Raw genomic sequence first — 23,417 nt, 5'->3', positions numbered from 1 at the left:
AGGCCCTAAAAAAGACTGACTTTAAGATCATTGATGTCATCTCCAAGTTTGGCCAAAGCCACTTCCAGACTGTGGAGAAGAAAGCACTGATGGGACAAAATTAAGAAAGACAAAATTGGAAAGGAAAAAGAAGCTTAATATCAGGAACAGATTGTGCAGCAGGTGGTGCCTCAATAAAAATTATTTTCTAGTGGGGAGGAGAGAGGTAGGAGAGGGTAGAAGGTAGAAGGAAGAGATAAAAAGAAAGAAAAAAGAAACAAAGAAAGAGCGAAAGAGAAAGAAAGGGAGAAAAGACATGAAAAAAAAGAAAAATTACCAGCTTGAGACTTTAGACTACCCAGGTTGTGTGAACAAACCAGGTTATGGGCTGTTTGTGGAGATATACCAGGTGTCCCAAAAAAATGTATATACATGACTTGTATTCATTTTTTGTTACCAATACATATTTAGTATTACAATTTTAATACAATTTTTTCCTTTCTTAAAATATGTATACCTTTTTTTGGCACCCTCTGTGTATATGTATGTGTGTGTGTATGTGTGTGTGTATTCTCTCAGGGGAGGTATTTTTCCTCAGGACAAGCAATCTTCCTTGCTGTCCTGGGGGACAAGGGAGGTGACGGGGAGGCAGACAGGTTTATTCATGGTTGATCCTTACTCTATCTTTTTGGGGTCACAACTTTATGAAGTCTCTTATTAGCCATTTACCTTGGGTAGGCCCTCAGCTTTGTTTGCTATTCTACTGCCCCTAGCCCCACCTCAGGCTGTAAAAAGCAAAGTTCGATTTGACGTGTGGCAAAGATCCTAAGTGTAAAAAGTGGCCTCAGTGCCCTAGTTATATCTTTGGGTTTCTATTTCCATTAAATTTTTTTTATTTATTGAGTCTTTGAGAATTTTTTATTTGCAGCTCATTGATACATTTAAATAATGATTTTTGATATGTATTCCAGAAATTTTAGTTGTTTTAAGCTAGTCCTTATCAGCCACACAGCTGGAAAAACAATTCTTTCAACTTGTTCTTTAACAATATATATATATTAGGTTGGTGCAAAAGTAATTGTGGTTTAAAAATAATTGCAAAAATTGCAATTACTTTTGCACCAACCTAATAGTATTCAGCTATCCCTTCTGATCCAGAAGCAGGAGAGTGAGAACACACACTTAGGAACCAGCTGACCTGAGATCAAATCTCAGATACACAAGCAGTGTGACCTCGATAGCTTATTTATACTCTGTGCCTGCCTTCTCATAGGATTCATGTGAGAAATAAACGAGGTAATACATGAACAACACTAATGCAGAGACGAGCGCTGGTAAATATGATATGAGGATATCTTTTTATTATGTGAAAAAGTTGTAATCAAGTCCCTGAGTAACAGCACACATCTTACTCAATGATCCCATAATCCCTGTTCCCTGGCCCACTCTACCATGTAGTCACCCATACCCCTGTGTTTATATTGACAGGGAGAAATCAACTGTGAGCTATTCGCTGGGTGACAGGCCCAGCAGCAGTCACAGGATGGGCCCCAAGTCCAGAGCGTAATGCTAATAGATGCTTACCTAAGATATGACACCATAACACAAGCGTGAGTGAACACACAGTCCTTTTACCATTCAGAAATCTTAAAAGCATATACATAAATAAACATGACTATAAATTTTGCATTTTTATGGTGGACAGTCATCATTTGCTCCAACAGCCATCTGAAGCCAATAGTCCTGATTATTAAAAATCACAAAGTTGTATAAATGTTCTCCTCCTTTTCGAAAACCATGTTCATTTTCTCTCCATGAAACAGGGCTGTCTGCAAAGCCTTGAACTGACAACGTAACCCAAGGAGCTAACTTTGGTTCATCAAAGTAGTGACTGAAAAAGAAAGATAATTCTTAACAAACAGGGAGAGTTAAGAATGTTCAGATTTTTTTTTTACTTACTTAGGATAAGTGATATTTCTGATGGTCCAATGAAGCTTGGACCTTAGCTTTTATTTATAAAATAGGAGATGCAAATTAAATTCCTTATGTTATATTGTGAATTCAACAAAGGTTAACCAATATACAATACACAAAACAAACTTTAGCTTTTCCTGCCTTCATTGTGGAAGATCATGTAGGATTCAAAAAACAAAAATGTATATAATAGTTTCCCTCCCTTTCACAGTGCTGTTTTCAGAGTCTCTGTTAACTGCAACACTGCAGAATAATTTATCAGGTTTTTAAAAATTCAACCTTCTTATTGAGGAAAATCAAAGCATAAACTAATAAATGTGAAAAAGAATGCTGGGTTTGAAGAGGAAAACCCTCAAGACATCAATCTCAGACATTTTCAAAGTAAAGTCTGAGAAAATACTATTCTTACTTTGCAGTTTTTTCAATATGGGATTTGAGTTTCCTGACATTAGATACAACTTAGCATTTTATTTCTGTAATACTTCCCAAATAAAAAATTAATACTATGTTATACAATCCTGAGCATATTACTGATGCCAGTGATTCACAGGATGTTAGAGCTAGAACAGATCCTAGATATGATGTGGATTCAGAGATGGTTAACTCCTTTTTCGCACCGTTTCAAAATGAAACATTTTGCAGAACTCCAATATTTAAGAGAGGTCATAATGTCTTCTATAGAGTATTGCTAGTTTCTTAAGTGGCATTGTAACTTCAATTGCACCAAAATGGTCCGGGAGAGCAAGAAAAATGAGCAGTTTACTTTCAAGAAGCAGTTAAGCCCTGCTCTTTGTCTTTTCATAAGGCCAAGTACACGGCGATAACATTTTCCTATCACCACGGATAATTATGTCATTTAAGATGATAATGTTACTACACTGTGAGCCCCAGCAAGAAAAAAAAGGGAAACGTAAGAGGACCCTGAAATTCAGAGCAGTAGCACTGTCCCTAAAATGTCACATTGGCACAGACAAGCAAGATAGAAAAGGCAAAATGTGTTCTTACCACAGCTGTTCCAACAGGAGACATATCTTCTCTGGAAGTATGAAACCAGTGATTGTACACAAATAAGCTTTTGCCACCACTGTGCTTGGCTGAGGACAACAATAAGTTGATATGAAACTATTAGGCTCATTATTTCTGTCACAAAAAAAGAAGAGAAAATATTTATATCAGGCACATAATCACTTTCAAAGTACTAAGCCCCTATGAAAAACAAGAAGCCAGCCAGAGCCCTGCGAGGCGCAGGAGCTCTCATACGCACAATTTAGCGTTACAGAAGACGGCGCCCAGCCAATCGAGGAGCTCCCCAGCACTGCACGACACCTCCGGCTCTCCCCTAAGCTCACTGCTCTGCAGTACTGGGCACTGCAGATCTGTCACCGTGCTCACTGCTATTTTTGGCTGATGTTCATGAATTTGGTAATTGCAAAAGTATGACATCATCGATTCTTCTACACCTTAAAAGAAACCATATAGGACCATTTGAATATTGTAAACAAGTTCAATGAATCCCTAAAACTACCCCATACCATCAGATTCAACCCATACTAGTTTCATCATTTGTTGTAATAAGATAATTTCGACTTAATAAATAAAACCAAAACAGTACTTATGGACAAATAAAATTAGTGAATTTTACAGACAGAGGAGCATATTTGCACAATCTCTATAAAGGAAATGGAAAAGAAACTGAAAGATGACAGAATCTCATTCAGGCTGGTCTTTGTAATCGCAGTAATCCAGTGTATCTTCAAGGACTTTCCAATAGCCCTGGAAGAGAGAAACAGTGGTCCCCTCTGGAGCAAAGGGCAGGCTTGCCTACTGTCTAGTCTAATGGAAGTAATGTCTCCCTCCCTCCCTCCAGGGCAAAGGTATAAAAGATTTGAGTTCCTTAAGCTCCAAGTTCCTCTCCTGTAACATAACCTATTGTCTGTGCCAGCATCACCTGGCCCACCCTGTAGGAATTGGGACTTAGTGAACTGGTGCAAATGCTGAGACTCTGGCCACTGATACCAATGTGAAAAATTATGAAGTGTGATCAAAAGATATAGTGAATGTTTAAATTAAAAAAAAATTATTATAGTAAAAAACGCATTGCCATTAATCCCCCTCAAAATACTCCCCCTTGCTTCGAACACACTTATCCCATCATTCTTGCCACTTTCTGAAGCAGTTCTGGAAGTCCTCTTTCATGAGTGTCTTTACTTCATCCTCCATTGTGACAACGCGATTTGTCACACATCACTTCCGGTATGGCAATTTCTGTCAAATATAAACATTACAGTGTGTCCTAATCCACCTTATTCACCAGATCTGGCACCGTGTGACTTCTGGCTCTTCCCCAAAGTCAGAATGACCATAAAAGGAAAACGTTTTGAATCGATTCAGGACATCAAGGCAGCCACAACGGTGCAACTAAAGACACTCGTGAACGAGGACTTCCAGAACTGCTTCAGAAAGTGGCAAGAACGACAGGATATTTTGAGGAGGATTAATGACAATGTGTCCTTTGCTGTAATAGATGTGTTTTTTTTTTTTAATTTAAACATTCACCGTATTTTTTGATCACAACTCATAAGTCTTTTGCCTCCAACTCAGGAGTTTCATGTCTTCTGTCAGCATACATGAGACTGTGCGGGCTAACTTCTTACCCTGCAATGAGGGTAAAATCTCAGACCTTTCATAGTTCCTGACAAGCTCTTAAAATAATTAGGAATCTTAGGAACACACAGCCTTCCAGAACCCAATGCACAGATGGTTCTCAATGACAACTCCACGTGACTGAAACGTCAGTCCACCTCTCTGCCTTCTTGGATTTCTACCGTAAGTAGAAGGAGAAGCACTGAAGTATTACATACTCAGGACTCATGCAAGCAACCTGGAGCACCCAGTGACCAGAAACTTCCCATGAGGGATAGACAGATGGGCATATCTCTAAAATGGACCTATGTGCTTCCCTGTCTCCAAAAGAGAGAACTACGCCATCAGAATTGTGATGATGAGATTCATTATAATCTTGCGATGGGCCAAAAGCACTTCTACAAGGAGCAAGGCACATGGCAATTGTAAGTAGATTAACATGTTTGGTGACCATGAAACTCTGAATTAAATTTAGTGTTCTACTCAATTAAAAACTGCAACAAATTTAATGTAACCTTTAAAATGGTATGCCTGCTTTTACCATGCAATAATGAATAAGAAGTTTGTATATATAACTATAGTTGGTATTATTTGAAAACATTACAGCCAAGGCTGTTTGAGATAAGCTTGAGGAAGGAAGGGGAGAAACAGATAAACATTAGCTGCTCTGTAGCCACTCTCAAGATCTTTGGATCTACACATAACCCAAGGAGATGGAGGCAGATGGCTGCACTCAGAGATTATCCTAAACTACCGTGTATCCCCGAAAATAAGACCTAGCCGGTCCATCAGCTCTAATGCGTCTTTTGGAGCAAAAATTAATATAAGACCCGGTATATATTGTTATGCTATGTTTGTTATGTCATGTTTTGTTATATTATATACCCACTCTTATAGTAAAATAACACTGGGTCTTATACTAATTTTTGCTCCAAAAGATGCATTAGGGCTGATGGTCCAGCTAGGTCTCATTTTCAGGGAAACACAGTGTGGTTCTTGGGCTGTCAGACAGGCCAAAGCAGCTTCCTAAATAATGTTTACATGTATATGAACATACTATCCTTGACCATAGGGATGAATCACTATTCAATTATCCATTAATTAACAATTCTCCTTTAATTAACAATTAGATTTCAAAATCACTATATTATTTCATAACTTATTCTTCATACCTGTATGATGCCAAGTCAGAAGAAAATCAAATTTCAGTGGCTTCTTTTCTTTGAAGGACCACAATATTCTTTCATACTTCTTAGAATCCGGCTTAAAAGATAAGTCCATCAAATCAATGGAAACAACTTAAAAAATGGAAAGAGGAATAAATATTTCATTCACATATAAACAGTTTGCACTGTGGAAAAAGTGTTACATTAAAAAAAAAATCAGAATTTTTGGAAACTTTATGGATAGCAAATTTTACTTTGTTCTGCACTCTCTTTGGATTACCAAATCAAAACTTTGCCTTCAATGGGCATTTCTAGCATTGGGAACTAATAAAAGATGTTTTTCATTTATATTTTCTTAGGTCAAAGACCTAGGGCAGAGGTCCTTGGGAAGTCACCTCTAAGTATGGAGGCAGCAGCCTTAACCACTGATGCTCAAGCCAGACACTGACAGCAGAACCACATCTCCTCACTCATAAGTACATTTCTACTTGTGATCAGGGACTTAGGAAAATCAAAGGAAATTCTTTATTGAGAACAAGTTATAGACTCTTACCTTGGGTTCATTACTTTGAATGTTTGACCCAAAACATAAATATCTAATGGACCATTCCAATTCTATAACCTTTATAAGATGCAGCCTACAGCTGAAGAGAAATAGGTACAACAGCTTTATCTTATCCTCTCTGAGGTCCAACCGAGAGTCCCTTGAGTCAGAAGCTTTAAAGACAAGAAGAACCCATACTTTTTCTGAACAATGAGAACAGAGGCAATTCAAACATTTAAATTTAAATTGCTACAAGATTACTACCTTGTTCGAAACTGATAGAGCAAGCGTAATACTTACTAAATTTCATTATTTTTCTGCCAAAATACTGAGATGGATGACCTTGAAGTCCAGTTTCTTCATAAGTGTCTTTATCCAGTGATAAAATTAATTTCCCTATGAATTAAATAATTCTCATAAAAGAGATGTCAAAAATATGACTTAATGTTTACTGACTAAAAGAAAGCAAGGCACCCCCGCAACTAAGATTGAACGCCGCACGTTGAGCTGAGCTGCCGCTGAGCTGCCGAGAGGCAGCCGGATGGCTCAGTTGGTTAGAGCGCGTGCTCTTAACAACAAGGTTGCCGGCTCGACTCCCGCATGAGATGGTGGGCTGCGGCCCCTGCAACTAGACTGAAAAACAGTGACTGGACTTGGAGCTGAGCTGCGCCCTCCACAACTAAGATTGAAGGATAACAACTTGACTTGGAGCGTCCTGGGAAAAACACACTATTCCCCATTAAAGTCCTGGAAATACGCACTGTTCTCCTTCCCCGATAAAAATCTTTAGAAAAAAAAAAAAAAGGAAAGGCAAATTGAGCAGTTAGGTGTCAGTGCAATAAATTGCATACAAAGATCTTATTTATAATATAAGGATATTACTTATATACACAAACATCTTATTTATAATTGAAGGGTATTGTTTATACATTATACATACAAAGATATTATTTACAATAGTGAAACTAGAAATTTATTTAAGTTTTACTGAAGAAGGAATAAATAAGCCACTGTATACCTCTTCTTTGGGATACCTTCAAGACATTAAAAATAGTAAATTAGAACTATATGCACTGATATGGAAAGATGTCTATGATATATAGCTTGGGAAAAAAGCAAATTGAGAAACAATATAATATGACGTAATTTGTTAAAAAAAAAAAGGCACCTTTATGTGTATGTATAAATTCATAGACAATGTCTATAAAAATGAACATTTACCTATTAACAACAGTTCCTTTTGAGAAAGGGAATGAGTTTGGAAGAAATAGGGATGAGAGGGGGGAACCTTCACTTTATATACATCTGTATGATTTGCCTTCTTTTTTTTACAGTATCTATTTCTTCTAAAATTAAACAAAAAAGAAAAAACTGAGTGTTGTTACCATTTGGCAGCAGGGCAACAGTATTATCTTCATCAATATTTGTATTGTATGTTAGTGCATAGCATGAACCTGTAAGAGAAAGCCCAGAGGAAAAATTAAGGCAAGGAAAAAAAAAACAGACCTGCAAAAAGTCAGTGGATTATTTCTACGTGATAATAAATCATCCAAATCACTGCTCCAGCTCACTCAGTAAACCTAAAACCTGCCAATGCTAACCTGGAGAACACGAAAGGCCAAGCAGTTAGTTCAACCCCCGCCCAAGACCTGTTCGTATAAGCTGACTACTATCAAGCAGGAAATGGACACAGGATGGCATGTGTGCCTTGGGGATGCTGGCAGAAAGGCACAAAGTGGAATACTAGGTAAGTGTGCACACCTGAGAGGCACAGTTCCAGGTTAAAAATCAAAATGAGCCAGGAACTTGTGAGAAGTTAAGAAAACTACTTAATCTCTCCCAGCCTCAATTTCCTCACCTGTAAAATGGGGATCACAGGCATATTTCATAGAGTTGTGGCAAGGGTTTAAATTGGGTAAGATATGTAAAAGTGCCTACTATAGCCAGTGTCCACACTATTAATATTAAAAAAGTAGCATCAAACTTCAAAACAGATGAAAGGAACAATGTCGATGAGACCAAAGACAAGACGCCCAGCTTCATAAGCAGCCCCAGCAACATCAGAGTGAGAGGAGCTACCAGGAACTAGGATTCTCCACTGGAGAGGAAAACACGGTCTGACCGCAAGCTAAGTAAGTGGCTTGCTTACTTATAAGTGCAGTAACGTGCGGTGTGAGGGTGCGATCCCGAAAGATTTTCTGAAATAGTTTCAAACAAGTGGCTCCTAGGAAACAACTGGAATAATCCAATCCACCCACCAGACACGACTGGGAATGGGGTGAGCAGAGGAGGGTGCGAATTTACCTCTTCAGAACCAAGTCTAAGCAGAAGACACCAAACCACTGTGAACAGCTGCTATCCGAAACCAACCTTTCAGATATCTGTTGTGGGAACTACTGTGCTTCCCCGAAAATAAGACCTAACCAAAAAATGAGCCCGAGCATGATTTTTTGGGATGACATTCCCCCGAACATAAGCCCTAATGCGTCTTCTGGAGCAAATATTACTGTAAGACCCGGTCTTATTTTCCGGGAAACATGGTACTGGGAGCATACTGTTCTTTGGAGGCACATACCCAACAGCACCGAATTTGAATACACAGATCAAAAGGGTTTCCTCTTCACTAATCTTTATTTTAAGATGAGGGATGCCTTCATGTTACAATAACCCCAAGCAACACCTGTGGACAAATGTCATCGGAAACCACCACCTAATGAAAGCATGTGGAAGAGCAGGGCAAGAATACTGAGGAATGGGGAGAGTAATGCATGCACTTGACCACACGGACTATTTCCATAGGCCCGATTTAACACAAGAGAAAAACCCTTGTGTTGTGATGTGATCTAACCATACTTCCTCATCTTGCCACGTTCACAGACACTGCATGGTTTTTCTTACCTTTCTTTACAAAGGTATTGATGAATTCCTGTGTAATTAACTCATGAACAGGTAAATTCTTCACAAAGTAATAGGATCCAGTTTCCATGACCAGGTTTTTGAGTTCTTTTGACAGTATACCACATTCAGGAATCAGAAATGAAACCTATTGGAATGTGTAATATAAACAAGTTTTATTTTCACGTAGCTGAACACCCAGGATTTTAGCGATGATATAGATCATGAAGGCTGCTAACTATACCGCCAGAGATTTCTACAAAACTCTCATTAATTAACTTACCAATCTCAAGAAAAGAAACACCTGACAATTCAAGTTTTCATTTCTGTATTCAAATATCGTATAGGAAGGAGAATGACCCCCAAAAAACAAATAAATAATGGAAATGTCGTGCTAGTATTTTATTTTTTTACAAAGAAGCATTATAAATATGTCCTGTTCCTTTTACTAATTTTTAGGGAAAATAGGACAATTGAATATCCCTAAATTTGTTTATCCTGGTCGCGGGTTTGAATCACAGGAAATGTCTCTTAGAGCATAAGGAATTTACCTCTTCAGAACCAATTATTAGTAGGGTACATGGAAGCAGAAGTGCTACTGGATGTTTCTATTTTATAGACAGAAAAATTCTACAGATCAGACCTGGCGAGTTAAGGCATACGTCCCTGACTACTATCTGTGAGTAGTTTTTCCATCCAAAGCGGAGATGTTAAAACCTAACGGGTTTCACACGCTGCCCAAGGCTCCACACATTGAAAATCACTCTCCCAAAGCTGCCGACACACCAGTCTGTCCCGGAAGGGCCAGAGTCAGCACTTGAGTCTCTGAGAAACAGGCCAGTCGGGCCTGAGTTTTGATCAGGCTGATCAATTTAACGTGCTAAAGGCTTAAACCATTATCATCTTGAGATTGATTTTTTTGGAGGTCTCACCACTTAAATGGGTTGGTGAAAACAGCCCTATAGACACTTGACTGGGAATCTGGGTTGTTCTCCTCCACTCACAACAGATCCTGGATAAACCAATAATTAACCTCACTGAGATGCCTCGACTTTCACATCTGAGGAAAAGGCACCCCTGAGGGTGACATTTTCACGAAGCAACAACAGCCATTGTTACCACCCTGTTAAAACTCTTGGTTGTGCTCGCTAGCGGGGCCATCACAGCGAATTTCTCCCCAAAGCTGCCGAAATAGCACAGTGTGTCTTGAGTACACATAGGGCAGCAGGCAGGCAAAGTGGAAAGTTTCTCAGCTATCAATCCAGTTTCCATAAGCAGTTTAGAAAAGCAAGTCGTTATCTGGGCGTAGACTCCGCACGATGCTCTGAAAAATCCACAGGCACACGGGTGGGAGAAGGAATTAGGCGGTGGGGAAGAGGCGAGTCTGGTTTCGATGTGGGGAAAAAGCGAGTTGTACGAGGCCGGCCGGCGGCTGCACTTCGCAACAGTCGCGGCCCTGCCCCTCACATCCCTCCCCGGGATGCTCTGCAAATGGGCCGGGGAAGGGACGGGAGGAACGTGCTACCGGCGCACACCGCCCAGGTCTCCCCCAGGGCCGATACCGCGCCGCTCGCGGCGCATCCTGGGAGTTGTAATCCGGCTGGTCCGCCAGCAACCAGCTCCGACCCGTTTAGAGACTACAGCTCCCAGCACTCCCGGCGAAGGGCCCCGCCCCCCAGCGCCGAGGGCGGGCCCGCCACGCAGAGCGGAGTACAGATCCTCTCAAGCCTCTCCAGCTCGCGAGCCGAGGGCGGCCCGACTCACCCTATAATTATGGTAGTGCGTCTCCACAAGATGCCGGTGGCGCGACTTGTCGTGGCCGAAGTTGGATTTCTCGCAGACCAGCAAGTGCCGGGGTACCTCTCTCAGCCCGCGCAGGGTGGCCATGCTTTCCCTGCCACAGAACCTCCGCGGGCCTGGCGCGCCGCCCCTTCCCTTCGCCCCGCCCCTGAGCCATGCGCAGTGCGGCCCGGCGGCGCTCTTTGAGGCCGACCCCAGGTCGGGGTGGAGCTGGCGGTGCCGGCTGCCCCAGGCTTCTTTGGGATCCAAGTAGAAACTCACTAACGGGTACCTGGCACCGTAAGTTCGCTGAGTCAAATGGAATTACCTGGTACCTGGGAACATGGAACTTGTCATTCCAAAGCCACCTTTCTCTCCAAACCCTCCATCCCTCCCAACTTCTGTCTCGCCATAAATCCTCCCTATGAGCGCCACCCCCACCTTGCTCTTTCCTAAACTGTTAGGAAGTTTGTTTAGGAAGGTAATACCCAATTTCTGTTTTCCGCACTACACTAAGACGCCTTTGGAACCACTTTTAAGACCCCTTTTTAATTATCCTTCCGGAACCTCTTAGTATTTATTGCTGTTGGGGTTACAGTAATAATTTATTTTTCCATTTAATTTTTCTGATAAACTTCAAGTACTACCTGACTAGTTGCTTCTCAAACTGAAGTATGCACAGCCCCAATTCTGTGCAGAGAGGATACCAAACAGTAGAATATGTGGTACAACTTTCTGGAGCATTAATTTGACTATAAAATTTGGAAGAACCCAAGTTAAGTAATTTACAAGGTAAGTATTAAAAGTTTAAGACAAAGCTAGAAGATCCCTTGCCAGTTGTGAGTAACCTGTGCCTGAAATGTCAGGCTGTCTCTGGAAAAAATAAGGAAAACCTATTTTCAATGGAAAAAATTATAAGGAATAGCAAGTCAATTGAAAAAATCTACCAATTTCCTAAATCACAATACAGCACCTAGACATAAGCTACAAATATATTTGGATGTAAAATGCCTAAAACATTGCTTCTTGGTCACAATTAAGTATCAGTGGCCTTTCCAAAAGCAGCCACGTCAGATATATTCATCTCTTGTTGATACTCCAAAGCTTTGCAAAGTATAGTGTGATTCTGTATTTGGGAGCAAGATGAAGCTTTTCTAGCAAGCCACTAAACTAAGTTTTATTAAATTTTGAAGACTCAATATAAATTTTATATATATATATAAATATATACAGCTGTATATATATATATATATATATATATATATATATACAGCTGAAAAATGTGTTGAGCGATAAATACCTGCTATGTAGTTTGGGTATTCAAAACACAGAGGTGTCTTTCCAGGGATACATTATTTGAGGATTTGTTCTGTGGCGGGGTGTGCCTGTATTATGAAACAGAAGGCAAAAGTCCATTTATTTTATAGATTAAAGCTGTAGCTTCAAGTAAATTTGGGCCTGAGGAGTCCTTTCAGCCTGCCTTCCCAGAGTTCTGTGTCTGTAATGATCCCTGGGTACATTTCAAAATATTCCTTCTTGAAACACTTTCCTCTGGATTTTTGAGACCCACCCCCTCCATCTCTTGGATCTCCCCCACACCTTACTCAGCTCCTCTTCCTGCTCCTGCTCCTCCACCAGAAGATCTCTAGTGATTCTCAGCCCCCTTCTCTTCCCTGCCTGACCATTCAGAATGATCCTGCAGTCTCAGCTTTCAATACATCTATATGCTGAAAACTGCCTGGATTCTCTTCCCTGTGGGGAACACTCAGGAGTTATGCCTGACTCTTCTTCCCTTCACACCCCATATGCAATCCTCTGTTGGCTCTGCCTCAACATGCATCCTGATTGCAGTCTCTTTTCATTCTCTCCATTCCTACTACCAGTTTCAGCCACCTTCCTCTTTTTCTGGTCTGCTGCCAGGCACATCCTCCTGACCCTGCTTCCTGTCTTGCCCTCCTACAGTCTACTCTCCACTCAGCACCCAGCATGATCTCTTGAACACATGAAAAACATGATATATGCCACCTCCCTCCACCCCCCATTTAAACCTGCTACTGGCTTCTCACTGCAGTAGCATAAAAGCTTAGATAACCTGGTCCCCGCCCACCTCTGTGGCCTCCTACCATAGCCTTGTTCATACTATTGTGTGTCAGATTTCCTGGTTTCTAGAACTGAAAGCAACCTTAACTGACAAACAGGTATTAGATCTAGAGCATAGGGCATAGAAAGAAAACTCTAAGAGAGAATGAAGGGCCAGAAAAAAAAATGGCTAAAAAAGGGAAAAAAGCACAGGAAACAAAACCATAATATATACACACACTATATAGTAACAAAATGATTTTGTTTTTAAAAACTAAGTCAACAGACTTGCAAAGAAATAAAAATACCTTTGTATTCTTAAAAAACATAAAAATATTCTTAGTAAATCTAAAAGGGCAAAAATTTTACATACCACATTTTGGGGTTACAGTGCAATAAAATTAGAAATAACCAGAATTTAAAGATGCTCAACTCCTTGAAAACGTTGAAATACTCTTTTAAATAAATTAATTCCTGGGTCAGGGTGCAAATCCAAAACACAATTGCAGTGCTATAAATATATGTGGAAATATAGCTAGCAATATGCAGTCGTGGAAGGAGAGAGCTCTTCAGCTCAGAAGCTCCTGGAGTGACTAAGTCCTGTTTTTTGGTGCCCAGCACCGCCCTGGATGCATTTAACATCGCCTCCTTACAAGTCAGAGTAGCAGTGACGTCAGTGCTGGGAACTGACTTGCAGATGCCTGTAATAAATCAGAGGCTTCCGTCCTGCCGAACCTGAACTTGACCTCAGCGCTCTTTCCAGTGCAGGACTCCAGGCAGCCACCACAAATGGACCCTTATTGGTATACAAAAACAAAACCGCCCTCTGATGGCACACAGAGTGGAAACTGGATCTAGCAGCTGCAAGGGAAAAAAACGAATGGCCCCCAACGATACTCCATGGTCCACCCCATGAGAGGACTTGAATCTCAGAAGTTCTGCTCAAGGTGCAAAGTCAGACGATATTTCCTCTCTCCTCAGCTGTCCTCCCTCTGACTGGTTGGAAATCAGTGAAGCACACAAACATTAAAAATGACAACTATGTAGGCTATGTCAGTACATGGAAGTGTACAAATGAAGGAGTATTTTAAAAGCAGAACACTAATAATGTTATATGTCAACTATATCTCAATATAGAGAAAAAGCAGAACACAAAGGGGTTGTATTGGGAAGGACACGCACGTGTCTTCAAAACCAGTGAAGTTGTATTTATGAGGCAGGTGACAGGTACAGGATATATGAACATATATATGTATGTATATATATAATTTTGAATGTATGAAATAGTTCATAATAATTTTTAAAATTTTAAAACAACTTTATTGAGACACAATTCTATACTGTACAGTTCACTCATTTATAGTGTACAATTTAACGGTTTTTAGTATATTCACAGATATATACAACCAACACCACAGTCAATTTTAGGACATTTTCATCACCTCAAAAAGGAACACCCTTAGCTATCACCCTCCTACCCTCCCCACTGTCCTCTCCAGGCCCTAAGCTACCACTAATCTGCTTTCTGTCTCTGTAGATTTGTCTTTGCTGGACAGTTCATATAAATGGAATCATAATAAATAGACATTTGTGACTGATTCCCTTCACTTAGCACAATGTTTTCAAGGTTCATTTATATGACAACATAATCAGTACTTCATTCCTTTTCTTGCTGGCACAATAATTTTTAAAACTTTATTTTCAATGCTGGTACTTGAGGAAAAAAAAGCTTGACTAGAAGGAAATGGGAAAGATTAAGATTTCTCTGGAGGTTCTAAAAGATCTTAAACTACTTTCAAGATCTCTGGAGGTGGATGGCACTGGTGCTTGTTCCAGAGTGTGACTGACTTATTCCAAAAATGGAATATTAAGCTGTGGGGTGAATTTCTGATTCCCAAATAAATGCCAATGAGGTAGAAAGTGGTAGAAGAGTTATTTTACAAGGAAAGGAGACAAAAACTGATGAAAGAAAGCAATACAGCAGCAGGGATGGGGGAGGGAAGAAAGGCAAGAGGAGAGCTGCTTCAGGTAGAATGACTGGAGCTTTGAGCAGTGGAACGACTCAAGTGGAAGGGTAGCTTGGATACAGACTTGAGGGGAAGAAAGAAGGTGAGATAAGAGCATGGGGTGAGATAAGTCCCCCAATTCTCCAACAGCTGGAGTCATTGCCCTGGGCTGCAGGGAGGAAGTGGTGTGCTGCAAGTGTAATTCTCGGAGTGGGGGTCCAGGCAGTGTCCGTGTGTACATGGCCAACCGCAGTGCCAGGTGTGGGCGGGACTTCCTGCCCATTGGAAGTACCGTATTCATTCATTCAGGCAGTCATCAACCTCTGCAGTGCCTGCGGTGTGCCAGACACTGCTAAGGACCAGAGAGACCATCTCCTGTCCTTGCCTTCAAGGGACTTACCATCTCATAGAAACAATATTTATTTCTTTTCCACATCCCCACAGTTCCTGGAAGTGTATTCTGCAGAGAACGGGCAAATTGTAATTATTGTTAATAATTGAAGGAATGAAGCTTATTACATTCAGTCTTTACAAAAATGCAATATCTAAGATATAGAATTGTATATCTTTGCCTCTTTAGCAATACAGACAAAATAGAAAATGAAAAAACTGATTGTCCAATATTAAATGTTTACATTGATATCAATGGGAGTTTCTTCTTTTTTTTTCTCATAAAGAGTATCTATGTACTTAGGAACTTTAGATGTTTAAATGAAGAGGGGACAAGAGAAAAAGAAACCTATAAGTGACACATGCTGTATCATTTCCTTGCATTTCAGATTACTGTGATGATTAATAGATACATGGACTTACGGATCTGAAATGTTTTCACTGACAACATTTGTTTACAATTAAAGTGTGGGTTTCATCTCCTTTATTCCTCTTGTATTCAGTGCTGAGCAGTCATCAAAACATTGCTACGTGGAGTCTGGGCTTCTGACCCTGAAAATGTTTATTGGGAAAGAAAAAGAATGAAGTTGCCTTGAGTCAACTAATCTTGGTCAAAGTGCTTGCTTTACCTGAAGTGTGACTTCGTGTTTCTGTGATGTGTGGCTCCCTTTACAGCACACAGTCCTGTCTGCCCTGGATTCAGCATCTGTAGTCACCTTTCAACACCATTGGCGGCACAGGGCGCTGTCAGTCTAATGCTTGGTGTGGACTAAGTCTTGAAAACTTAAGAGATTTTTGGAAGTTATGGCCCTTTTTAGCAGTGCACGTGCCTGTGCAGATTAGGTGCAATGTGCCTCTCAATTCCTCATGGTCTTTTTCCCGGCTGCGACCTGCAATTGGTATTTCTGATAATAGAAACTAAAAATGCTGGTAAGCCACAGCACAGAAAGACAAATCCTTTGGTTTCTGAGAGCTTCAAACTTAATTTTGGCCTTGTTCTTTAATCACACTGGAGGAAGAAAGTCTAAGAAACCTGAAAACAGGGTCCTGCAGCCAATCCTTGAGCTCTCCAAATAGTAAAGGCTTAAGGATGAGGACAGTGTCTCCACATGGCTGCAGCGCCCTGCGAAACAATGGCGGGTCCTAGCACGATGTTGAAACGCATGTAGGATAGGTATTTTAATATTAAACCTTCAACTTAAGGTTATATGAGGGTAAAAAGCTTTATTAAATCTTTTATTCACAAATGGAAACGATAAAACGACAAATGATTCAAAAATTTCAGATTTCATCATCTTCTTGCCCTCTGGTCTTCTGAGGAGGCAGCCTGAGATTTGAAAAGGTCTAGTAATCACATTAAAGAAAATAAAAAGAAACAAGTGAAATTGATTGTAATAATATAATTTAACCCAATATATCCCAAATATTATTTTAATGTGAAATCAATATAAAATTATTAACGAAATAGTTTACATTTTTTGTGTGTAAAATATCTTGAAATTCACTCTATTTTATACATCTAGTACATAATAATTCAGACCAGCCACATTTCAAGTGCTCAGTACATGTGGTGAGTGGCTGCCACATTGGAAGTGCAGGTCTAAGGGCTGTCATTCCCCCTGACTTCAGAGAGGTAGAATTCCTGAACCCCCATCTCAGCCAGACGTGAGGGAACTATTCCTCAGACCCAACATGGAGACAGATCGTGTCCTGAGAGGGAGCAGAGGGGTGCAAGCAGGAAGTTTCCAACGGGTGACCACTGCTTCTTGGCGTGGTTCCATTGCCCCTTTCTGAGATCAGACAGCAGTGAAAGGAAGATGAGGCCCCAAGAGAAGGGAACCCCATGTAGTCAGATCTGTCCGTGGCCTTGACATCCCCTGTTCAGATTTGGAGGGAATAATTAAAGGCAAATTTCTTATTTTGCAATCTGACCTTGGGCTCTAGAGATCAGACTCTTGTCTATTTCCTCCTGTGGCATGAGGTGTGAATTTAATTACATGCACACATGTTTACATGTATTTATGTATAACTCAAGAGATCCAACTTTAAATAAGGGGAAAAGGAAATCAGCATCAATGGGTGCCTACTGTTAGCCAAGTAACTTGTAATTAACACATCGTTGAATCCTGGCATCCTGTCTGCAGTGGGTGTATGTATTAGCTATTGCTGCATCACAAACCACCCAGTGCTTAGCTAGTTCATGACTGAGCGGGTCAGCAGTCAGGCTGGGTTCAGCTGGACCATTTTTCTGCTCCCAGCTGAGCTACTTCATGTGTGTGTGGCAGCTGCTGGTATACTGGGGGGCTCTGCTTCTGGGGGTGAGCTGGCTGTCGACCAGGCACCATGGTTCTATTCCCAGTGGTGGCTCATCCTCCAGGAGGCTAACATGGGCTTGTTCTCATGGAGATGGCTGTGTTCTGAAAGAGAAAGCAGAAGCATCTAAGACCTTTTCAGTCTAGTTAATCCAATGCTGGCACGCTGTCATAGCCTCTGCATCCTACTGGCAAGAGCTGATAAGGGCAGCCCTGATGCAAAGTGTGGAGGGACAGATTCTGTCTCTCATGGGGGTGGCTGTAAAATCACATTGCAACAGGCATGAGTACAGGGAGGGGCAAAGAACAACTGTTGTCTTTGTAATCACTATCATTATTCCTTTTCTTGCAGACAAGGTGTATATAACTGTTCCAAGTCAAGAAACTTGTCCAAAGCCCCAGAGGTAATAAGTGACTGGGCTGAGACTCAGGGTCAACTCCACCTGACTCCAGAGCCCATGCACCCCCACTAGACCACTCTCCTCCTGCAGCCTCCCTAATCATTTGGGGTTCTGAAGAAAGATGCTTCTGCAGTAGAAGCAGGATTCCTCTGAGATTTCAGTCCATTTAGTACCCTGCACCACTGGGAGTAATCCCCTCGAGATAATGCTAGAGTGATTGGAGAGACTTGGAATAGCTGATGACTGACTAGGAAACCAAGGCCTCAGCAATATAGTTTTCATTTCTAATCACAGGAGAAATGTGAAAATGTGTATAATGCACTCAACAAATTTGCAAATTATTTTCATCCCTTTTTGGTATTTGCAGGCTACTTATGATTTTCAACACAGACTAAATCAAACAACTAACTGTTCCTGAAACAACCTCTTACTCTGAAAGCAAATGACATAAAGATAGGTCAACTGGCAGACATTTCCTCCTGCTACAATTTAGCCAAATGGCTGAGTAATCTTGAAGCAGTCTGTTCATTTTAACAGGACATAGCTGTTTTCTAAGACCCCCCCCCCCCATAGCACACACGGACATCACTTGCAGCTAATGCATTCCTACCCTGAATCTGCGGTTCTCACTCCTGGCTGCACATTAGAGTCATCTGGGGTGGGGGCTTTTAAAATTCCCCAAACCCAAGTTGCAACAGACGAGTTAAGTCTGAATCCCTGAAGTGGGGCCTGGGCATCAGTATTTTCTATAGTTCTCCAGGTAATTACAATGTGTGGCTGAAGCTGAAAACCACTGCTTTAACCAACATCTTTTGGTGAACTACTTGCAAATTGTTTATCAAGTAAATGTAAAAACATTTGCTGCTGACTTGTAGCCTTTCAGCCTTACCTGCATTACCTATGTACTATCCTTGCCAGGGCAACCTCTGCTACTTCAACCCAATTCAACCTGATTCAACCCAGTTCCACAGGTACTGAGTGTACACGATGTGAAAGGCACTGAGTTAGGGGTTATGGCCTTGGTGGGCATCACTGGGGGGCAGGACTTATCTGGAAAAAAAAATTGCCTCATAAAAAATCAAAACCGGGCCGGCCCAGTGACTCAGGCAGTTAGAGCTCCATGCTCCTAACTCCGAAGGCTGCCAGTTCGATTCCCACATGGGCCAGTGGGCTCTCAGCCACAAGGTTGACAGTTCAATCCCTCGACTCCCGCAAGGGATGGTGGGCTCTGCCCCCTGCAACTAAGATTGAACACGGCACCTTGAGCTGAGCTGCCGCTGAGCTCCCAGATGGCTCAGTTGGTTGGAGCGTGTCCTTTCAACCACAAGGTTGCCGGTTCGACTCCCTCAAGGGATGGTGGGCTGCGCCTACTTCAACTGGATCTGGAGCTGAGCTGCGCCCTCCACAACTAAGACTGAAAGGACAATAACTTGAAGCTGAACGGCACCTTCCACAACTAAGATTGAAAAGACAACAACTTGACTTGGAAAAAAGTCCTGAAAGTACACATTGTTCTCCAATAAAGTCTTGTTCCCCTTCCCCAATAAAAAAAAAAAAAAAATCTTAAAAAAAAAAAAAAAAAAAAAAAAAAAAAACTCAGATCTAAAAAAAAAAAAAAAAAAAAAAAAGATTAAATGAGGTCACTGGAGTAGATCCTAATCCAATATGACTGGTGTCCTTAATTAAAAAAAAAAAAAATCAAACCCATTCCACTTACCAAACTGAGGCAAAAATTGAGAGACCCCAGGGGATCACCCAAGGGTTAGGACATTAATAAATACTTTGGAAATTTAAAATCCACCTGATGATGCTATGAGTGTACATGTTCCACTTTAAAATGAAACAGAACAACATGCTGCTGTTATTCTGAGATACTGAGTTAGGATTTTTGTGCAAATACTATGTAATATATGTAATATTTAAATTTTTATTGATGTATAACATGCATAATGAAATATATGCAGAAATTATTCATGTAAATCTTGATGAATTGTTACAGAGTGAATACACTAGTGTCACCAAGACCTATAACCACTTTGCTCAGGCCCCCTGACAATCACTTTCTCCCTCCCTTCTCCACAAAGGTCACCAATATCATAATGGCTAATGCTGTATATCAGTTTTATCTTTTTTTAAAATTTTTATTGGTGAATATTGGGGAACAGTGCATTTCTCCAGGGCCCATCAGCTCCAAGTCATTGTCCTTCAATCTAGTTGTGGAGGGTGCAGCTCAGCTCCAAGTCCGGTTGCAGTTTTCAATCTTTAGTTGCAGGGGGCGCATCCCACCATCCCATGCGGGAATTGAACTGGCAACCTTGTTGTTAAGAGCACACGCTCTAACCAACTGAGCCATCCAGCTGCCCCTCAATTTTGTCTTTTTATAAACAAATTACAGAAAAATTTATGCATATACAAAATGACAAAATGTTATATAATAGACCTGTCACCCCACTTCAACAACTACTAATTATCTGCCATTTTTGTCTCATCTATTATTCAACCTGTTACTCACCCCTCACTTTATTATTATTTTGTAGGTTTTGTTATTCATGTGGTAAGATGTACATACATTGAAAGGCACAGATATTAACTGTAGAGTTTGGATAAATACACTCACATAAACTTCACCCTTTTTAAGAATAAAATATCTCAGTACTTTGTTTCTTTGTGTTACATAGTTGTATACTGTTTATTTTGTTCTTTAGGTTCCACACATAAGCTAAATAACATTGCTTCTGTCTTTCTCTTTCTGATATATTTCACTCAGCACAAACCTCCAGGTCCATCCATGCCACTGCAGATGGCGAGAACTTAGATGGCTGAGAAATATTCCATTGTATATATGAGGTCTGACAATTCAGTTCGCGAACTTGCCACTGTGCACTTACATTGGCAGCTCTGTACACAGAGCTTGGTAAGGTTTCATAACCTTGGTATATCTGTGTCTCACAGCTGTGTTCTTGTCAATACATGGCGGTGTCTTGCTGAATGGTGTTCATTATTGTCATTGCATGTTTTTGTGTGCTGTAGTGAAAATATCTGAGCTTGAATTAGAGCAACGAACAAACATTAAACTTGGCAACAGTGGAAGTGAAATGAAGGACATGTTAGTCCAAGTTTATGGGGATAATGCCATGAAGAAAATGGCAGTGTACAAATGGGTTAAATGTTTTCCTGAAGATAGAGAACGCATCACTGATGAAGAGAGGTCAGGGCGGACAATAATGAGCAGAACTGATGAAAACATTGCAAAAATTCATCAAATTGTGCATCAAAATCATCAGCTGACTGTGAGAAACATAGAAGACCAAGTCAACGTCGATAGAGAAACAGTTAGGAGAATCTTAACTGAAAATCTTGACATGAGAAAGGTATATGCAAAAATGGTCCTGAAGGACCTCAACAATGAACAAAAGCAAAGGAGAGTCGAAGTATGCTAAGACCTTTTGGAGAGGCAAGACGATGTTTTGGGCCATATTATCACTGGTGATGAAACATGGGTATACCAATATGACACTGAAAAAAAGCATCTAAGTGCACAATGGAAGTCAGCCGATTCTCCACCACCAAAAAATTTCCATCAGTCCAAATCAAGAGTCAAAACAATGTTGCTAACCTTTTTTGATATCAGAGGGATTATTCATTATGAATTTGTACCAACTGGACAAACAGTTAACCAAGTTTGCTACTTGGAAGTCCTGAAAAGGCTACATGAAAAAGTTAGATAAAAACGATCTGAATTTTTCACCAACAATTAATGGCTCTTGCATCACGACAGTGCACCACCTCACACGGCACTGCGGCACTGTCTGTGAGGGAGTTTACAGCCAGTAAACAAATAACTGTATTGGAACACCCTCCCTACTCACCTGATATGGCCCCCAATGACTTCTTTCTTTACCCAAAGATAAAGAAAATATTGAAAGGAAGACATTTTGATGACATTCAGGACATCAAAGGGAATACAATGGCAGCTTTGATGGCCATTCCAGAAAAAGAGTTCCAAAATTGCTTTGAAGGGTGAAATAGGCACTGGCATTGGTGCATAGCTTCCCAAGGAGAGTACTTTAAAGGTGATCATAGTGATATTCAGCAATGAGGGATGTAGCACTTTTTCTAGGATGAGTTTGTGAACTAAATTGTCAGACTTCATATATACCACTTCCTCTTTAGACTTTATCCATCGATGGACACCCAGGTTACTTCCACATCTCAGTCATGGTAAACAATGCTGCAATGAACATATGGATGCACAAGTCCCCTTAAAATAATGTTTTGGTTTTCTTCAAAAAATAACCAGAAGTGGGTTTGCTGGGTCTTTCTTTCTCTTGTTATAGCCTTTGTTTTAGTCTATTTTCTCTGGTGTAAGTATTGCTACCCAGCTTTGTTTGTTGTTTGTTTGTTTTGTTTCCATTTTCATGAAATATCGTCTTCCATCCTTTTACTTTCAGTCTGTGTGTGTGTCTTTCAATCTGAAGTGAGTCTCTTGGCAGCATGTAAGGGAATGGTTTCTTATCCATCCAGCCCCCATATCTTTTGACTGAAGCACTTAATCCACTTACACTTGGTATTTGTTGATAGATATGTACCTATTGCCATTTTGATATTCATATTTTTTTATTATTTATTTTTATTTTTTGTCTTAAAGAAGTCCCTCTAAGATTACTTGTAATTCTGGTTTGGTGGTGATGAACTCCTTTGCCTTTTTTCTTGTCTGGGAATCTCTTTATCTGTTCTTCAGTTCTAAATCATAGCTTGATGATGTCATCAAAATGGTGGCATGAGGTGAGCCTCTGGAAATCTCCCCTGGAATTTACCAAAAATTGAACAACTATAACTCCACAAAAGACTCCCTGTACAGCAGCCAAGCAAGACGAAGAGGCTCACTACTGAATTCACCTAAAGGTGGGCAAATTGCACAAGCAGGGGAGGAGAGAATGGAGAAGTGCGGAGGTGGGGCCACGCGGGCGCAGGATGCAGACCTAGCTCAGTACTCCGAGCTCGCTGCATCCCGGAACGACTGTAACTTTGGGAGAGGGAAGAACTCAGACTGCTAGAGCTCCGCTTATGGCCCACAGGGCTGAGGGGACAGTATATAACAAGGCTGAACACAACACTCACGGCAGAGACCTCGGAGCAAAGACTGAGGGAAGAAAAAGGCTGAAAACGGTGGCTTAAATACTCACTGCCCCAAAGAGTGGAAGCCTTAGGCATTGAGACTAGCCATCGCCCCCTACCCTCCCAGAGCT

The 23,417-nt window shown here is 40.8% G+C and overlaps 1 protein-coding gene across 2 annotated transcripts; it reads right to left on the bottom strand.

Moving 5' to 3' along the window:
- Positions 1-1,075: 1,075 nt before the first annotated feature.
- Positions 1,076-11,131, bottom strand: RPP40 (ribonuclease P/MRP subunit p40). 2 transcript variants are annotated; one of them, XM_033113268.1, is made up of 8 exons: positions 10,235-10,912; positions 9,205-9,349; positions 7,692-7,760; positions 6,607-6,702; positions 5,769-5,894; positions 3,218-3,413; positions 2,959-3,093; positions 1,076-1,870 (listed from the first exon to the last, which is right to left on the bottom strand). In XM_033113268.1, the coding sequence occupies exons 2-8, from the start codon at positions 9,290-9,292 to the stop codon at positions 1,672-1,674; spliced, it is 909 nt and encodes a 302-aa protein (XP_032969159.1). In that variant the 5' UTR covers positions 9,293-9,349; positions 10,235-10,912; the 3' UTR covers positions 1,076-1,671. The 2 variants fall into 2 exon arrangements, with proteins under 2 accessions (XP_032969159.1, XP_032969157.1); XM_033113266.1 differs by lacking the exon at positions 10,235-10,912 and adding an exon at positions 10,966-11,131 and having other exon boundaries at positions 1,077-1,870.
- Positions 11,132-23,417: the final 12,286 nt, after the last annotated feature.

This window comes from Rhinolophus ferrumequinum, chromosome 9 (genome assembly GCF_004115265.2).
Source record: "Rhinolophus ferrumequinum isolate MPI-CBG mRhiFer1 chromosome 9, mRhiFer1_v1.p, whole genome shotgun sequence".
Taxonomy (NCBI): Eukaryota; Metazoa; Chordata; class Mammalia; order Chiroptera; family Rhinolophidae; genus Rhinolophus; species Rhinolophus ferrumequinum.
The sequence above is the reverse complement of the archived record's forward strand: the minus strand, read 5'-3'. Positions and strand labels throughout refer to the sequence as shown.

Coding starts and splice junctions, on each gene's coding strand:
- RPP40 (XM_033113266.1), bottom strand. CDS start 11,088: ATGGCCACCCTGCGCGGGCTGAGAGAGGTACCCCGGCACTTGCTGGTC. Junction 7,761..9,204: donor CAATACCTTTGTAAAGAAAG/GTAAGAAAAACC, acceptor TTTCTCTTACAG/GTTCATGCTATGCACTAACA. Junction 6,703..7,691: donor TGTTGCCCTGCTGCCAAATG/GTAACAACACTC, acceptor TTTAATTCATAG/GGAAATTAATTTTATCACTG.